We start from the raw sequence: 19,928 nt of genomic DNA on the forward strand, positions 1-19,928 counted from the left end.
GTTTGCCTTATACAAATTGAAATTCGACTGACTTTCCCAGCTGTGCAATAGATGCTTGCAAGACTCTGGGAGGGCGGTGGAGTTAAAGAAAAAAAGGCGAAATATGCAATTAAAAGTAGAGCTTATTCTGCCATTTTTTAACATAGTTAAAAACTGCCTAAGATAGGTTTGTCAATTAAAGTATGTACCCTTTTTCTCACAAGTGCCACTTATAGCATGCAGCACATACAGTTGAATGATGGTAAAAAGAGAATTATTCTTGCAGCAACTTGAGCCTTAATGCTGATGGTAGTACCTCGCATTTCTCTGCTTAGGGTTACCAGATAACTCCTTGTTACCAGGAGACTTCATTTCTAGTTTTGGATTTTCAGCAAGAAAATAAATGTAGTCTTTTTGTCTTGTTTCACTTTAATTTGGTTAATCTGTTTGAAGACAGCCATTGGTAAAAGACTGAAAAAGCATTTGTCCTGATCTCTGTGTGTATTGAAAAGTCTAAAATGGATTGTGATACAGCAAACAGAGTAAAATGTTTAATTACCCTTATTTCAGAAGCTCTGTGGCCATTACTCTCCAGCAGAAATAAAAGCCTCATTCTTATTGTGTTAACATACTTCTGCTTTGCTGGATATTACAATCTCATGCAAATTTACATAAGTAAGTGGCATGAGCGTGTTGCTACTAGTTTTGGTACAGAAGCAAATGCAGCGAAATTAGAGGGCACAAGGATCTTTTGATGTTGAACTTTTGAAACCAGACAATAGCTAATTGGGTACATGAAACCTGAAAGTAAAAGAGAGAGTGTATGTGAGAGAGGGTGAGAATTAGAGCTAACGTCTAAGATCATGCACTTACTCGCTCACGGTCCTTTTCACAGGAATGTGTGGGGGGCAGACATTGAGAGACATTGAGTGCTCCTTCAAGCTACAGTAGGGATGGGCTTCAGAGTGGCCAATAGGGCAATAGGGCACAGGTCTGCTGCATCGGATGCATGATGATGATTTATAGAAGACTTACGGTAGCAGGGGGGGATAAAGACAGTGGACGCCCTTACTTATAGCTCAACCCTCACTCTTGTTAAGGGTTCATCAGAAAGAGGAGTTACATCACTTTCTTACTGTTTTTTATGCTGCTTAGCATGTAGGGCGGCAACAAAGTACCTTCACTTCAGCCTGTATTGGGCACGTTTCTGTATGGTGCCCCAGCTGTGGTTCAAGGTCTTCTTTTCTGTTGCCACAGTTCGCCTCCAGGTGTTTGTTGGCATGCCTCTATTCAGGTTCCCTTCTGAGGTCCAGTGGAGAGTTGTTCTGTAGTGGGGCCTTGTTCTCTTCTGAAGGTGTGTCCTATTCATCTCCATATGTGTCTCATGCAAATGGTGTCCATGCTCTCTTTCTTGTCTATGGTGAGCAGTTTCTGGTTGGAGATAGATTGTGGCCAAAAAATTTGCAAGTTTCTTTTCAGGTTACTAGTAGGCTGACAGTTTGGTTATATTGCTTTTTGTCAGTGAGTCTGGACAGAATGCAGCTCTGGTAAAGCCACAGTTTGATGTTGGTGGTGTACTGAGATGACCATCACACTTTGTTCAACAACCTGAAGACATTCCTGGCCTTGTTCAGTCTGCTGTTGATGTCACTGCCAGCACCTTCATTATGTATGAAAGTACTGCTTAGTTAGGTGAACTCTTCAGTCATGGCTAGGTCCTCTCCATCCATCTTGCTTGGTGAAGGGTATGAGATGTTGAGTAGCATGACTTCTGATTTCATTCTGTTGATCTTTAAGCCCACTTGCTGTGCATAGATTTTGAGACAAGTTGTCTTTTCCTGCATATGCCGGTTTATATGGGAGGGCAAGGCTTAAATCATCAGCATAATCCCGGTCTTCCGATATAGAGAGTAAGGTCCATCTGAAGCCTTTGCTTGCCCTTCTTTTTTGTGTTAAATCACCAAGTCAATGACTAGGTTGAAGAGCAATGTTACATCACTTATCCGTTTCTAACACCAGTCCTAACTTTAAAGTTATACTCTTGATCTCCCGCCTTGCAGGTACAATGATCATAGAAACTCTTGATGAAGAAAATTTTCTGCTGCGGTATGCCATAGGCTTCAGTGTACGCCAGAGGCTGCCACAGTGGATACTGTCAAAGGCTTTCTCAAAATCAATTTATTTGATGTTATTGTTGTTTATGCCACATTGTGCATTGCTCTATGATGCTGTGTAGAGTAGAAATCTGATCAACACACCATCTGCCATTGCAGAGATCAGACTGTTATTTTCTTAACTGCTTTTGCACGGCATCAGAAATGCACTGTATAATCATTATTTGCCAGGCTTTTACCTTGGACTGACAGATGTTTGTTCCACGCCAGTTCATTAATGCTTCCTTCTTGGGAATCGTGATGAAGATGCCTTTGTTCCAGATGTCTGGTACACCTTTGTCTTCCCAAATCAGTGTAAACTGTTATTGGAGAATCTCAGGTGAAGTTTCAGGGTCTTCCTTGAATATTTCGGCATTCAGGTGTCCAGGAGCTTTTCAGTTCTTCAAGACACATATGCCTGTGACAGTTTCTTCATTCTGTGGTGGAAGATGTTCACATCCCAGCCTGTCTCTACTTCTTGGATGTCTGCTTTGCATGATGGTACTGGTCTGTTCAAGACTTCATTGAGGTGCTCAGCCTAACATGCTTCCTGCCCTTTCTCTGTTGTGAGTAGTCTGCCTTGCATGTATGTAATAAGGGTGTTGTATGTTGCACACGATTTAGCACTCACTATCCTCGTGATCTTGGAAAACTTCCCCCATTCTTCTTTACAGGCTGCCTCCTCTGCTTGGCTGGCAAGGTTATCCCTGTATGCCTGCTTGCCTGAGCTCGTCATTCTTTTGGCTGCTTTGTTTCCTTTTTTGTACTGTTGCTTGTGTTTCTCCTGCAGTCCCTAAGATTTGGCCTACATTAGTTTCCCTTTTGATCCCCACCAGTCTTCAATAGCTTGCCATGTGTCTTATCCATTCTTTCCTCATCCGTGGCGTGGTTACCAGGCATGTTTCACATATTTAAGAGGCCTGTTCAAGTTTATTGTTGACTGCGTGTTCAGCTGGCTCAGACTGACCTCCTGTGTCTAGCAGGAGTTGGAACCTGTTTTGATTTGTAAGACAAATACCTTCTCTGTCTTGGAATCCTGTAATTTTGCCACATCGAACTGCTTTGATGTTGTTGCAGCACTACGAAGCGGATATAAGGCGAAAAGAAAAGGCGTGCACAGTTTTCTTTAAGATAGCTATCCACTCCCTGACCCACTCAGCACAAAGAGTTTTAAGAGAAGCGGGAACCCACTGGTGGAGTGCCAAGACTGTGCTTAAGTAGAGGAACTGAAGCGTGAGCCAGGTGACTGGGAGTAACAGAGTGGAGTAGAGGAATGGCCACTTGGTGAGAGAGTAAAGAAAAAGGTGGTAGAGGAATAGACACATGAGGATGGCACAGAAGAAAAGAGTAGAGGGATGGGCACATGATGACAGTAGTTGGAGGGAGTAGAGAAATCGGCATGTGATGACAGTAGCATGGTGAAGTAAAGGCTGGACATACGATAACAGAGTAGAAAAGAGAGTAGAAGGATGAGCACATGGTAACAGTAGCAGAAGGGAGTAAATAAATAGATGCACTGAGGCAGGAGAAGCAGGTAGACAGATGAGCACCTGATGACAGCAACATAAGGGAGTAGTAGGACCTCTGCATAGGGAAGAGATCAGAAAAAGGGATTGAATGTTGGGCTTACGGTGGCCACACCTGAGGGGAGTAGAGGGATGAGTGTATGGTGAAAGAGAATAGAAGAAGGGAATAGGGGACAGACACATGGTGACAACAGCTGAGGCATAAGTGGGATGGGCATGTGGTAAATGCACATAAGGGAGTCTAGAGGTATGGTGACCACAGCAGGCTGGAGAGAAGCAGTGAGCACATGGTGACAGCAGCAGAAAAAGGAAGAATAGGGACAAGCACATTATGACAACAATTTACCTTTTATCACCCCTCTGGCGGTCATGGGGAGAAGTGAATGGCAACCCTCACAGCTATGGTAATGGTGTGCTTCATGTGTGGTAGCTTGCTGCCTATGCAGTGGAGTGCTTTAGTCTAGCAGGAATCTTCTTCCCCACCAACCCTCACACTGTTGCTGCCTGGAAGCTTGCAAAAGCAGGCCTGTTTGTTGGACCGCTCTGTTTCAGGAGGATCGTAGGTGGCCTGCAGACATAAGCTTGAATGCAGTAAATACTGGGTCTCCAATCTGGGCACTAACTGGTCAAAGAACAAACACCATCCCTTCCTGTGATATCACAAGGTCAAAGGTCTTGTGATGTCACACATTATCAAAGGGCATGTGATGTCACTTCCATCATTCCTGGGATTTTGGTGAATCGACATCCATGATTTTGTTCCATGGCTAGACTCCTAGAGCAGTTTGGTGGTTCTTTACACACTTAAGCCAGATGATTATTAGACTGAAAAACAAATTGGAAGAAACTGCCCACAATGTAAAGAAATGCCTTCACAATGGTGTGTAATGAATGAATCCAAACTCTTTAGTATTAAATGGCAATAACGTGGAAGCAGTAATTTTGGGCTTGAAAAGCATCTGGCCCTAAAATTTGTGGCCTCAATAAATTGGTTGTTCTTTCCCCTGCCCCAGTTAACCGAATCTTGGGATGACCGGCCATTCAGAACTATCCTGTGCCGTTTATTTCAATAAGCTCTGCTCAACTGCTTTTTGCCTCCCCTGAATTATCAAAACATCCTGCCGTTTATTCCGATATAGGCAACAAACGATCTGATCCAGGGCTTAATCCTCTCTAGAATGGATTATTGCAATTCCCTCTGTTTTAAAAAAATATATATTTTAACAGGTTTTACAGAACATTACAGTGCCAGTTTGTCAATGCGTAGTTACAAAGTTTAGGAAGCCAGAATAACAAAAAAAAGGGATTCATATTCAGGTTTTTAGGAGAACTTGAAACTTGTAGGTGTATTGCTAAAATCAGACATTCTGATAGTACATGTTAGCACTAATAAATTACTAGTGGAATGGGCCGAGATTTCAAGCCCTAGAGGAACTTTCTAAATTTAGCAGCAAGAAATATGCAGAGGAAAAACATTGCAAAAGAACATAACATGAGTTGCTTTCCCTCGAGTAGTGATTGCTATTTTGTTCAGGCGATCTAACTCTTGAAAGTGAGATGCTTCTCTGCTGCCTTCAGGTCGTTTAAATGTTCCCAGGACAGATGCCCCCCCAAGAAACAAGTATGGGCAAGCCCATACAGGTGGCAAGTGTTCGGAGAATTGTTTTCTAAAAGTTGCATAGAAGTGAGAAGCTCCACAGCATAAGGTGTAAATCCGCAGGTGTAATTTAGCAACGTGGACTGTAAATTGAAGCACCCAGGAAGATTTTAATGGTTTTAGCTGGTGAGAGGTACGCTCTGTGAAGAAAGAAAAAATAATAATAATCACTTTGAACCATGCGTTTCGGGAGACAGAGTGAGGATACACAAGCCCTCTACTGGACTCCTTCTTGTGGAATGATCTTCCAATTTCGACATCCCAGGTGTTACTCAAAAGCTGGAGTGGATGCAGTGAGTATTTGGCTTGTTGTGCTTTCTACAGCCAACTGCCCTTATCATCTACCTGTCCTCATTGTGTAAAGCGTGTGGGTAGGGAGATGAGTGCCTGGTTCCTAGTCCGTAGGTTCCCGTTTAATCCTAAGTATATGTAACATCAACACATAGATCAGAAATAACCCCTTATGGCGAGCAACAATTTGCCCAAGGTGTTCAGTCCAAACTCCCCCCAGATTGCCAGGTTTCTGAGATCAGAAAAAGTAATATTGTCAATTGAGGCGTAACAGTGATATGCTAGGGCAAAGGGGTTTTGTTTTGTAAGTGTGCAGAGACTGGAGAGGCATCTAAATGCTACCACCATCATTCAGGTTATAGTAACTGGGGATGTTTGATCCCAGGCGCTCCAGGCGTAAACCTCAGGTAGGCGCATCTGGGAGGAGGAGAGAGTTTGGGGGGGCAGGTTTACTTGTGCCAGTCTCCTCCAGAGCTATGCCTTTGTCATAAAATCCATCATAAAACCATCTATGATGAGAGACAAAACTTTCTTGGTGCTCTACATGCGATTTTTTTGACAGGTTAAGACCTTTTTTTTTCTTTATGAAATTCAGAGCTGGGTGCCACTCTCTGGCCCTTATTACATATACGGCCTGAAATAGACTACAACTGGACGTACAGGCCCAGCGTGACCTAACCCTCTTCAGACGCAAATTAAAAACCTATCTCTTTCCCAACTAATAGCAAGCCTTGTTGGTCTCTAGAAGGGTGGCACAACGTTTTTCCATTCTGAACTCCGTTAGCTTTTAGCATCGAAACACTTCTTTCCCCAGTTAACTGGCTGCTCTTTTTCAAACCCTGAAATCAATCAATCAATCAATCAATCAGTTTTGAGTTGCATCCCGTTTGACCTATCCGGGTTCTTTATTTGTTCTAGTAAAAAAATATTTGAACCTAACCGGTTAGATAAACTTGCACATTTAGAAGTTGTAAAATTTAAAGCTATGAAAAAGTAAATGCGCTGAACGAAGACATCCTTTCCTCTTGCAAAATAGTCATCAGCGTTGCAGTGAAGAAACACGAGTCCTCTAGTGAAGGATCAGTTTTGTCCACCAGGACACCTTTAACATTAATTTTCCGATCACTGATAAATACTATAGAGGAGAGAAATAATGTTATAGCCTAACTTCAGAATCAAATTATTTTGAGTAAATACGTTGGTATAATGGTAGTAGCCAGAGATCTGGACCTGAGAATGGACGTAGTAGCGAGCAGCATATTTTTCTAGCTAAATCGTTTGATACCGTTCTCACGGAGAGTGAGAATGTAACTTAGTCTTTCAATAGTAAATGCAAGAGTTTGAATCTTAATACAACTCTGCAAAAATTACTGTTTCAGGTATTATCCGCAAAAGACACCCGTGGTCTTGATCTCAGAAGCAAAATGTGAAATTCATCAATAGCTACTGGGTCTTAAGTTTCTTGAACCTGATTTTAGCTCCTGCAGCTTAGATTCTTAGACATGGGATCCTATGCTAAATTTGGAACTTGACCAAAATGCATGCAAACTTCAATTCACTACATCCCAAATTGTAAATGTGTGTAATGTAAACATATTCCATATAATTTGTAAATAAGTGTGATGTAAAAAAGAAATTGCCCCTTGCTAAGTACTGTCTCAAAACCAGATTAATGGACAGATGTGATGGGGAGAAGTTTGGGTCTATGTAGTCAAGAGAACACCACAGATGTGCGATAGTGATAAACATACAGCATCTTGCTTTTGTTTTATGTCTGCATAATTGTTTGTTGTTATTTTGAGCTAGATTGACGTTTTATCAAGTACAATAAATATATATGTATGTATATAATATATATATATATATATATATATATATATATATATATATATATAAAATTATGCATATATATAATTATAGATGCCTAACTGTGACTAACGCTGATGTTTTTCACAGGAGGGTTCTGAGTTACATCAAATAAACAACACGTGCAAAGCTTAAATTGTCTATGATGTCGCTCCGAACCTTGAGATAAAGAAACATCCACGTTATTCACATTAAAACCATCCATATAATTCCAGGCAACATGTTAGTGCTTTACCCTCCCTTTCTTAACCAAGAGGTATATCTTAAAGAACGTCTAGGACCTCATTTAATGTTTGCCAGCAAAGCAGACTAGTTGGGGTCGAGATGCACTGCCTTCCCTAGCTCCGCAGTTAATGACCTGCCATGTTATAAGGTTCCTGCTGGCAAGGCAGGCATTTTTCCACAGAATGTCAACTGACCTGTCAACATTTGATGGAATAGTTACCTCTTAATAAGTTTTCTAAAGACAAATCCCTCAAAAGCTGGTATTTTTCCTTTAGAAAATGAAGAATCAGTGGCCCTGATGATATTTGAGTTTTCTCTGAACGTTTGTTTGAAGATGTGACTTTTTTCCTGTGTTCAGGGGAATGGAGGCAGTGGTCCACCCATCTCCATTGCCCAAATTCCTTATTGTTTAGGGAGGAAAGGAGTGTCTCCCACCAGGTGCTTCATGTTTTTGCTTATGAGGAGAAGGACCCATTTATCCCTCCCTTCCTGCCCTTCTCTCCCTCAATGGAACAATCTCACTGTTAAGAAGATGGGCACATTCCACAGGCTTTTTGTTGTTTGGCTGGACATCTGTCACTTGTGGGGAGTGAGGCAAGGGTCCCATAGAAGTCTTTCAATAATTAGAAAATATATATTTAAACAGAAATGATGTTACCTGTGACCGTTAAGAAACTCATTTTCTGCCACACCGCCATACCAGGTCAAATTCATATAATCCTTGTGTGTGCACAGTGGAAAAGCGTGCATCAGTACCATGGTAGAGCAGGTCAATGTGCTTTATAAATGCTACACAATTTGTATTGTGTTCCTTGTCTCTAAATCAGTAAATAGTCTCTTTGCTGAACTGTCTATTTGTCCATTGTACGTATTGCTCTTATCTACATAATCACAAAGTGACTATTCTACAAACTGTATTGTGTCAAGTGTACTTGTGGACAGAGTGCTGTTTCTGAACACTTGTCTCTATTGTGAAAATTACCTTTCAAGACTTCTTCTCATGTGCCCATGCAATTAATCTTCCATATTTTTGCCTTGATAGAGCTGACTTCTGCTAAGACAGTATTTTATCTGTGACAAGTGGTTAATGTGAACTAGGAGCATTTCTCTGGAAATGAACTGGTCAGCCCGATAACCATTTTCCTTATCCTTGTAGGTTTTGGACAAGTCTTCAAACTGAAGAAGAAGAGGAGACAAACCGATTTTTGTCAGAATGTGGTGCTGATCCCTTAATGCGTGAACGTCTATCCATCCTCTCTCGCACTTTTCACAACCGTAAGAAAACAGTTCAGAGGGATGCCATGCTCTTCACCGACAATATATTCATTGTTGAGCCAGTGGTAAGAAGCTGTCTTCTCTAAAAACAAGGCTGGGTTGTTTGGTCTTTTCTTACCCTCTTAATACATGTTTTGATCTGTGTTTCTCAGTGGAGAAAGGTCCTAGTCAGATCCCACTTAAATACTGGCCCTATTGGCGGCTTCACTAAACTGAAGATTAACAAGACCTTTCCCTCCAGAGGCACAATTTCCTTGAATCACCCACATAAAAGATCCAGGGTCATTACATTTCTTTGATCCTGGGTGGTATGAAGTGGCTTCTAAAACAGTGCTCCTCTAAATACTACTGTATGTTTTTAGTCTCTCTTCTCAAGCATTAGATCTTTCATAGATTGACATAACAAAATCCCCCTCATTGCACTGGCAATCCTCAGTAATTTATGTTTACCTATCAGTGTAGATATATTCACAGTTAAAATTTAAACAGACACATTGCTAGTAATCTGTTCACCCTAGGTCAGTTAGGTGGAGAACTGCGGATCTGAACCACCCACAACCATGATGCTTAGCTGTTCACATACTCTTGCACATGTCAAGAGTAAGGAAAATCTCTTGTCCTCTTGTCCTCTTCTTCCAGGCACTGCATTTTTGCTTCTTTTCACATCTTTTGTTTACTGCCTTGAGTGTTATCAACCTCTCTTTCAGATAGGAGAATATACTTCATGAAGCCTTTTTCCTCTTTGTATGTGAGAAGATCGAGCATGTGTGTTTGTCTAGCATGTATGAGCCTGCAAATAATTCTTTCTTCAGGCGCCAACTCCTGAAAGGAAGCTATCTTCACACTGTGTTGATTACATAAATATATCTAGCTCATGATCTAAAAATGGTTCTGGAAGAAATATAAACTTCTATATAGGTTTTTGCTTCTGAAAAGCGTTTACTAGGATTTGAAAGCACTGAGGCGAAAATTGTCTTCCTGCCACAGGCATGCCTATAAGGTTCACCCTACAGGTGCGCCAAACTTTTCTGGTTCTAAGAACTGAACCCAGCTGTGCCTTCAACTTCTGCCTGAGCTCCTGAGCCTCCGCATAAGCACACTGACAAGACTTAATCCAAAATATCAATGTCTCCTGCAACAAGATTTGGATCAAGAAGCCCAAACTGAGGCTGCCATCAACTTTGTTTGCTCTCAAGACTTCTTCCAAACAACCTACTCCTAAATTGACTTTTGCCAACTCAGCTGCTGCAATAGTCAGTTTTCAGGACCGAAATTGCCTGGTTTAATGTCAACCGCAAAGATTTTGTTCTTCTGCCGTTGGCGCCAGATGCACCATTGGTTGCCCACCATAAGTTTTACAGTCAATGATGGCACTTTCAACTTTATCCAGACATTTGGCGCTTTCGTTGTCCATTCCATCTTCATTAGTTGCTACATTGTCAACTGTGCCTTTGTGTTTTCAGCTCCATCGCCTGCTACGATATCCGTCGATCCACTGTCAACTTTTCCATTGTCATTTGTCTCACTGTCTGCTCTGGCAGCATCAGTTACTGTATTTTGGCAGTGACCATTTTGCCTGCTACGTCTCCAACACCTACCTTAACCTTTCTGCCTACTCTCTTGGACCCCTTTATGTCAGCTGTTGTACATACTCCAGCATGATCTGTGTCTCCCTTAGAACCACTTTATAGCTACTGGACTTACTATTAAAACAAACTTCTTCCAGTCAGACAATTGAGGAGGCAGGTGAAAAGAATTATGATGACATTTTAGAGGGTACCAGGGCATTTCTCAGTCAGGAGGATTGGGATCAAGTTGACCATGGAGCTGCTACTCCTCACCTGCTTAACAAAGTTTATACCACAGAAAGGCACAGATAAAGAGGACCATCACTGATGTTACTTTTATTGCAGTAGCCATCTGCAATGCCGTTCTCTGCCGTCCTTCCTTCATCATGACAATAACCAGAAGCAAGATATATATGCCCTCTTTATCCTCCTATGGTACTGATTCCTGTTGATCTGTTGACTCCAATGTAAAACATGACTTCCAAATCCTGGACCTTCAACTGTACCAGAGCAATTATTACTGGTTACTCCAGGACTACCTCAGCGGCCTACATGGCCTCCGCCTGCTCCTCCAGTGCAAACATAGCAACCTTTTCCTCAGATGCCTTGACTGAATCTTCCTGCCCACCACTGGCAGGAAATCCATGGGGAGGCAATAGTAGTGATTCAGAATAACATACTGATAATGATAATAAGGAAGACAAGGACAATGTTATTGAGAGGACTGACATGACAGAACGGACGATCTCAAAAGCAAACTTTCCGCCAGTGGATAATAATGGGACATATATACAGCTCCTGGTGATACCCACAGTGAGCCTGTTGTGGGGTTCTCCTCTGTACATCATTGGTCACCTATATGGCAGTCGTATATCAGAGGTTGAGCTTACCACTCACCATTTCCAAGAAGTCCTGCTTCCTTTCTGAGTTTGTGGAAAAACCCAAAAGAGAAATATGTGCTATACAGAGTCCTTGATCTCAAAGGTCTTAATGGCATGGAGAAATCTTCCTCTGCATCTGTCAGTATGTCAAGAGTCAAAACAATAAGACACTTTCAACTTCATCGCTTGTTTGATTAACCAAATCAAGATAAAGTCTGTTACTTCACTTCAGACCCAGTGTAGTTCAAGGAATATTTAACCACCTTGCATTGTCCACAGGTAAGTACAGCCACAAATAGGATACAATTGGCATAGGGGGTTAGCATATTTGAGGCTACTAATGTTAGGGTGGCTAATTTATTTGACATACTTCATAGATAAGATCAGTAGCTATGGAATGACATTGGCCCATATAATGCATCCTGCATAGAGGACAGACTGCAAGCAAGCAAAAATCCATGTTGAAAAAAAGGTGTGCAGGTGGTATCCACACTAGCTGATGCCTCTAGGGATTGACTCCACAAATTCTTGCCTGATGGGCTTTGCTGTTGCAGAAACCTATCTGCAGAAAGAGGGTGTAAGCATATGAACGCAACATCACATATCCAGTGCAAAAAAAGCTTAGCTGTCAAAGTTCAAGGTATTTCAAGGCTGCAGTATTGGATCTGGTATATTTTTGGGCATGGGAGGGAGATAATTATGAATTGGCAATCCGTTGATTTTAGTGAAAGGAAGCAGTTGCAGTCCCGGATCAGAAACAGACTTGAGATTCAATAGGATAGTTTTCTGGAAATGTTTGAGAGTTTGGAGACAGACAGATGAGTTTGCAGTGTGGGGTGTGAATAAAGTCTATGCATAGGGGTAACACTGGACTTAATTCTGGTCTCTCTGGTCTCTCCTCATGCTTAATTTGTGAAATCACATGAAACAAGATGCTTTTGAATTTTATCTTCCCTTAATTTACAAGAAGAACTATCTTTTCTCCATTCATACCAAGAAGATACTAGTATGTTTATGTGAACTAGTCACAATATGTGTGTTCACAAAAACAGAATTTAATCGCAAGAGCTATATGAATAATGCAGTCTCACTCAAGTTTATACTGAGTTTTATTAAGTACTGGGAATAGCTGGAAATGTATTTATTAAGGCAAAGGCATTGTTGACAAGTTCAATGTACCTATGACCCCACCTCCATCTCTGGCCAGTAAGTTGATATGAGATGGTTGAGACAGTGGTGAACCTTTTAAAAAGTACATCACCCCCGCTGTGGTGTTAGTTAATATTAAGAATCCCTTCCAAGAGCTGGTATATTTGCGCTGGAAATATGAATTTGGAGCCACTAACTCCAACTGGAAAAGCACATTTGTACATTTAAAACATCTCCTTGAACGATAGTGCTCTTTGGTAGAAATCTATGTAGGATGGTCCACTTCAGAGCACATCAGCTTCAGTTGTAGAATGATGTATGTTATGGTGCATGATATGATATGCTATATAGTATATGCTATGTCGCTAAGAACAGAAACACAAGTAGGTTACTTCTCGGTGCAGAGATAAAAAGAAACACTGTCAAATTAATACTAAGAATCATTTGTTGAGCCGGCCTAAGAGCCGAAAAATCTGTTGAAACACTACTTTTAAATGTTTATGGCTGGGAACCCAAACATTTGGCCTCAGCAATGGTTTCATCCTTGAATTTGCACACATATTGAAAGATTTCAGCAAAAATCTAAGACCATACGAACACAGTTCCTTCTGAATGTTTTTCAGGGAGGTGAAAAGATGAAATCCAGATTTGTTCTGTGGGAAATTTAGCAGATAGAGTAGAGCTCTGTCCAGGACCCCCTCACTTGACACGTGGCAGAAAAATGATGGCTACCGTGGCGGTTAGGGTGAATGAGTCCTCTGTCCATTCATCTCATTAGCTTAGTTTCATTGCTTTGAAATGAGGTGAGTGAACTACTTTCAAATACTGTTCTTGCACTTATGGTGATTTTATTAGTGTTTATTTCTGTTTCAAACTATTGGGGATTCCCAGAATGATGTCTGGAAATTATTTGAGATTTGAAAGATCCCAACGCTAGAGAATTGCAGTTACGGGGTGAGTAAATTGTTTTGTGACCCAAAGGAAGTAGGCATTTTCTTAATCAGTGAAGGATATGTTCTCCTCTTAGTCAGGTATGTCACATTTAATATTAGATTATGCTCATGGTAAAGCTGATCGTGTTTCATGTGTACAGCTAGAGACCTAGCAGCTTTATCTTCCAGATCTTCAAGTAGTTAATTGTTTTTATTTTACCAGTAAACAAGACTTCTAATTATTTGATGTACCATTGATTAATGCCCTGTTGCCATGGAGTTGAAAGAGAAGGGAGACATTAATTACATGGCACTGTTAATTATTTGTTCCTCTTCCATTGTATTAAGTTTCCCATTAGCTCCTACATTTAAACAAAGGACAAGTGAATATGCTGCTTGGATAGTTGTGAAGTGGTACAGCGCAGTGAGCCTATTACCTCGGGGACTGCATGATTCCGAAGCGGTAGAGCTCAGTATTGAGCTTAATTGTTTCAAATGACTAGGCGCCTCATGTACAAAGTGGTGTAATGGTCGCAAACCCTACATCTGAGGGTTTACGACCACAAAAACACTTTTTTAAATATATAAACCTGTTCTGAAATAGTTTTTTAAATCAATAAATTGATTTGGGAAACAATAAGGAATCGCTATGTGAAAAGGGCATTTTATGGGCGTCCCGCCTAAATACCAATTACCTAAGGTATGTATTAATGTTTTGCCTGCAAAATCTGTTCTCTGAACATCCACATTTTACCACCAACTCAAAGGAGAAGGTAACCCATTAGCAAACAGGAATGGGTCCCCAAGCCACCCCTTTTCCTTACCAAATGGTGGAAAACATTTGTAGGTGTAGGAGATCGTTCCATGGACAACTGCATAACATTAAAATAAATGTTGTAAACATTTTCTTTCTTTTTTATACAAATCCATTTTCCTCTTAGGAAATCAGGCTGCATTTAAAATAAGACTGGTTTATTTAAAAGTAATCACAGCCAGGGTGGTCTACTGACTTCCGCAAGACACCATGCATGTGACTGTAGCCAATCGTAGTGGGTTTTAATTTCCGACCTACATCATTAAAATTGAGTTAGGTCCAATTGCGACCCTCCTCGATTCTTTACTTTGAGAACTGGCCTATTAATACATAGGTCAGTTCACGCAATAAGAATGTATTTAGTATAAGTCCGTGCACGAATTGCGACCCCTTTTACCTAATGCATTCTTCTTACGCCAACAATTTTTTTTAATTAATTTTTAGGGGCTTTGTAAAATATTAGTCACTTTTCCAATGCGCACATTGTTATAATCAATCAGATAATGTTCAGTATTCCATTTCTCACAAGCAGTTGTCTAGGTTGCATCATTTCCTTTCAATATGATCATATATTCCATACAATGCAATGCCATTCGTCCTGTGGCAGGAAGAAACTACCTAAGTCATGTATTCAGGTGGAAATGAAAAATAAACCTTCTATACTAGAACATGAATGAGTGCAAACCTATGACAAAGAACAGAACACTTTCCTGGACTGCCTTAAGCATGGGACATATTTTCAAGATAACTAAAGCATACGCATCTCGTCCCCTTCTAAAAGACCATCACCCCCAACATATGTGAATTTCAGAAGCAAAATTGCCAGCACATATCTTTTTGCTCATCTGCAGTACTTCTGACCCTCTCATATGTCATGTTCGATCATGGGTCTCGGTGAACAAGTCTACAAGCTCTTTTCAGATGTCTGTGATTGGGTGTTTACGTTGAATTAGTAATTCCTTATTATGTAGGGTGACATCCTAAACCATTGCCCACTTCTTGACTTCTTTATTCTATCTGCACTGGTGGGAAGGGGGCACTATGGGTATCTTCAGTTTTGCATCCCTATAGCCCATCTAGCAGGCTCCAAAGCAAAGTTTAAGAAATTTGAAGCCCACCCTCCTCTTTTTTTGGTTGTGTGTATAGATCCGGTAGGCATTGCTCCACATTATATACACCTTTTCTATCAACCATCCTCTAGTTCAGCAGTCACGACCTGACAGAAAGTTATCGTGTGGCCGTTACACGTCATATGCATAAAATCTGCATCCGTTAGAGCACAACTAAGGCATTGCTTATCTTCAGTCCTAGCTATAAGGTTCAGCATATGGAGTGTAAGATATGTGGCCTATAAATAATTGACCTGCGTGAATTTGAACATAACATTTCTAATCACCTGATTTTGGTTCTCCAGTATAGTAGACCATTCCTTATCCCTCAGTTCTCTCCCACCCTCATACTCTCAGTAAGTTCTCCATTTAGTCAGTTTGGTTGGAACACAGATTATATTGATCTGTAAAGCCACAATATTAGTTTGTGGCCTCCCCTGAACGTCAGTAATACTTGCAAGCTTTCGTATGTCTGTGACTCAGTGTAATGCCCAACTCAGACGTTCTCTAGGGATCGTTGCAGGGAAATGTACCACAGAAATTGGGAGTCTGGCAGGCCATCTTCACTAACAATGCACTGTAACTCGTGGAAATTTCCATCCTCATAGCAATCGCTCTCCATCTGGATCTCAGTCTTTGTCCATTCCTTCAGTCACCCAGCCATGAAAAACCCACCAAGTACGCTGGGGATTGCCACAGGTGGAAATGCCTGCACATAGAGTGGATGATGAACAGTCTTGCAGGCAAGTCATCTACAGCATCACAATCCAATCTTAAGCAGCTTTGAACACCCAAGTATCTGGGGCAATGCTACTAGGGAGCCCTTCTGTCTCCCCTCTCGGATATAAGTTGGCTCAACTAGTCCATGGCCATTTAGCCAGCCATTGCATTTGTGCCGCAAGGTAATACACCTCGTAATCTGGGGCTCTGAGGCCACTCATGGTGGGCGCCTTAAAGTTCGCAGTGATATCCTAAGTCTTCCTCCATTCCCTATTGGTTTCCCAAGTAAGACGTCCAATGCCCTTAACCAGGACTTGGCATTCCAGTTTGGAAGATTTGTGAAATAGTACAGTATTCGTGGCCGCATCACCATTTTAGATAGTGCTATTCAAGCCATTATGGGCAATTGAAGGGAGTGCCAGAATTCAGCATCACCCTTCGTGGCTGACAGTGTTCCCCCTAGGCTCCCCTCCCAAATGTATTAAACACTGTGATGCATATGATGCCTAAAATGTTGTGTACATTTGCTACTGAGGTACAGAACCATCCACTACAAGACCTCAATAGGCTAGATTGCTAGGCATAGTATGTTAGAGTACCCTTACCCTTGGGATTGAAAACAGCCCTTTTCACCCCTAGCATTAACTGAATATGGTATATGCTTTCAAAGGCTTTTGACTCTGATTAAATAACCTTGCTGGAGCTGCACTGTCTGTAGAGTTGTCATGTTGAGTGATGAGCAGAAAGCTGTCGAGAGAATAGGTCAATAGGTTGAACATTCATTCAGTATGTGGCGATCTGCAGGGTGCAAGTTCAGTTCCCAACAGGGCTGATCCAGCTTCCCAAGCTTCTTGAGTTTATAAATTGAATACCACGAAAAAATGGTCAATACTAATATTTCTTTTTTAAGTTGTTTAGAAAAGGCAGAAGTGTTTGGAGAATTGTTTAAAACAACTTTGTTTTTAAGTCCTTCACAACTGGCTCCAAAAGATGGTCCAGGAATTCAGTGTACTTCAATTCTAGGACTGTAGCAAAGGCCATAGGAACAATAATGTCCTACATATTTGCCCATTTTCCTGAGCACAATGTTTTCTTGTCACAGTACAATATGGGGCCAAGTGAAATAATAAAAATCCCCCATGGGAAAACCAAGCCAATCACTTCACACTCACACAATCAATGAATCTCTCTATTGATCAGCCTAAAGACAAAGGAATCAAGGGTGAGTATTTAATATAGTTCCAAATAGAAACTCCAAATCACACAGTAACAAGACAAACACATAAATACTAAAACCATCAATAAAACCAAATAAAATTCAATAAAAGGGAGACGAAAAGAAGACATATACAATAGTCTATAAAATGACTGTCCCAATTCTGGTAGGTATAAGCCTATCGATAATTGTCAGCAATCCTTATTCGATAAGAGCCTCCTCCTATGGGTCCAGTGAGAGTAAATCGTTGACGCGTTTCGGTGGGCTTCCATACCTTTTTCACCACCTTCTTCAGGACTAAATATTATACTCCCCAAGGTTGTTCAATCAAACCTACATATAACAACACAAAAGACTATATATATAATTACACTAAGATATATAATTACATATACTTCCACATTTCTCAAGCCCCCATGTTCGACATGCATCCACCCCAATGGGACCGATTCATTATCCAAATTCCACCCAGATTCCTTTAATATTCATCATCACAAATAGAGATTTTATTGCCCACCTTCAAAATCAGTCCAAAAATAAGGATTAATTAACACACATATATGTTTAGATGTACAAGAATACAATACAGGGAGTGCAGAATTATTAGGCAAATGAGTATTTTGACCACATCATCCTCTTCATGCATGTTGTCTTACTCCAATCTGTATAGGCTCGAAAGCCTACTACCAATTAAGCATATTAGGTGATGTGCATCTCTGTAATGAGAAGGGGTGTGGTCTAATGACATCAACACCCTATATCAGGTGTGCATAATTATTAGGCAACTTCCTTTCCTTTGGCAAAATGGGTCAAAAGAAGGACTTGACAGGCTCAGAAAAGTCAAAAATAGAGAGATATCTTGCAGAGGGATGCAGCACTCTTAAAATTGCAAAGCTTCTGAAGCGTGATCATCGAACAATCAAGCGTTTCATTCAAAATAGTCAACAGGGTCGCAAGAAGCGTGTGGAAAAACCAAGGCGCAAAATAACTGCCCATGAACTGAGAAAAGTCAAGCGTGCAGCTGCCACGATGCCACTTGCCACCAGTTTGGCCATATTTCAGAGCTGCAACATCACTGGAGTGCCCAAAAGCACAAGGTGTGCAATACTCAGAGACATGGCCAAGGTAAGAAAGGCTGAAAGACGACCACCACTGAACAAGACACACAAGCTGAAACGTCAAGACTGGGCCAAGAAATATCTCAAGACTGATTTTTCTAAGGTTTTATGGACTGATGAAATGAGAGTGAGTCTTGATGGGCCAGATGGATGGGCCCGTGGCTGGATTGGTAAAGGGCAGAGAGCTCCAGTCCGACTCAGACGCCAGCAAGGTGGAGGTGGAGTACTGGTTTGGGCTGGTATCATCAAAGATGAGCTTGTGGGGCCTTTTCGGGTTGAGGATGGAGTCAAGCTCAACTCCCAGTCCTACTGCCAGTTCCTGGAAGACACCTTCTTCAAGCAGTGGTACAGGAAGAAGTCTGCATCCTTCAAGAAAAACATGATTTTCATGCAGGACAATGCTCCATCACACGCGTCCAAGTACTCCACAGCGTGGCTGGCAAGAAAGGGTATAAAAGAAGGAAATCTAATGACATGGCCTCCTTGTTCACCTGATCTGAACCCCATTGAGAACCTGTGGTCCATCATCAAATGTGAGATTTACAAGGAGGGAAAACAGTACACCTCTCTGAACAGTGTCTGGGAGGCTGTGGTTGCTGCTGCACGCAATGTTGATGGTGAACAGATCAAAACACTGACAGAATCCATGGATTGCAGGCTTTTGAGTGTCCTTGCAAAGAAAGGTGGCTATATTGGTCACTGATTTGTTTTTGTTTTGTTTTTGAATGTCAGAAATGTATATTTGTGAATGTTGAGATGTTATATTGGTTTCACTGGTAATAATAAATAATTGAAATGGGTATATATTTGTTTTTTGTTAAGTTGCCTAATAATTATGCACAGTAATAGTCACCTGCACACACAGATATCCCCCTAAGATAGCTAAAACAAAAAACAAACTAAAAACTACTTCCAAAAATATTCAGCTTTGATATTTATGAGTTTTTTGGGTTCATTGAGAACATGGTTGTTGTTCAATAATAAAATTAATCCTCAAAAATACAACTTACCTAATAATTCTGCACTCCCTGTATATGTATATCCAAAATTACTTTCCTCCCAGAGTATACCCAATGTTCATTAAAAGTCTTTTTTTAAAAAATCTCTTTATATTAAAATAAAATAATTAAAAAAAAACAGCTATTAAATCAATCCACAATAACTCACCTCCATAAATGCCAATTCAAAACATCCACACTGATAACCATAGATACTTTCCTCGACATCAGCAGTCTTTAGGAAGTATATTTCTATATAGGTGAGATAGAGGACCATTAATCAATTATCCTTTATATCACAAGGGCCCAAATACCATGTAGTGACCCATATAGTGGTAGGAATTGATCCATGCTTTCTTTCTCCCATAAGTGCATGAAAAATGTGAAAAAGTGTTACAATAGAGATAGGAAAGCAACCAGGTTTATATGTATCCCTCATGCAATCCCAAAA

At 40.8% G+C, this 19,928-nt stretch overlaps 1 protein-coding gene across 2 annotated transcripts in view; it reads left to right on the forward strand.

Annotated features, from left to right (window-relative positions):
- The window catches only part of HYDIN (HYDIN axonemal central pair apparatus protein), a 2,122,366-nt gene that overhangs the window by 324,180 nt on the left and 1,778,258 nt on the right, over positions 1 to 19,928 (forward strand). For both annotated transcript variants that reach the window (XM_069217473.1, XM_069217472.1), the window contains one exon: positions 8,854 to 9,037. In XM_069217473.1, coding sequence (XP_069073574.1) covers positions 8,854 to 9,037 — 184 coding nt within the window. The remainder of the gene's footprint in view (positions 1 to 8,853; positions 9,038 to 19,928) is intronic.

The sequence above is a fragment of the Pleurodeles waltl genome, chromosome 12 (genome assembly GCF_031143425.1).
Source record: "Pleurodeles waltl isolate 20211129_DDA chromosome 12, aPleWal1.hap1.20221129, whole genome shotgun sequence".
NCBI lineage: Eukaryota > Metazoa > Chordata > Amphibia > Caudata > Salamandridae > Pleurodeles > Pleurodeles waltl.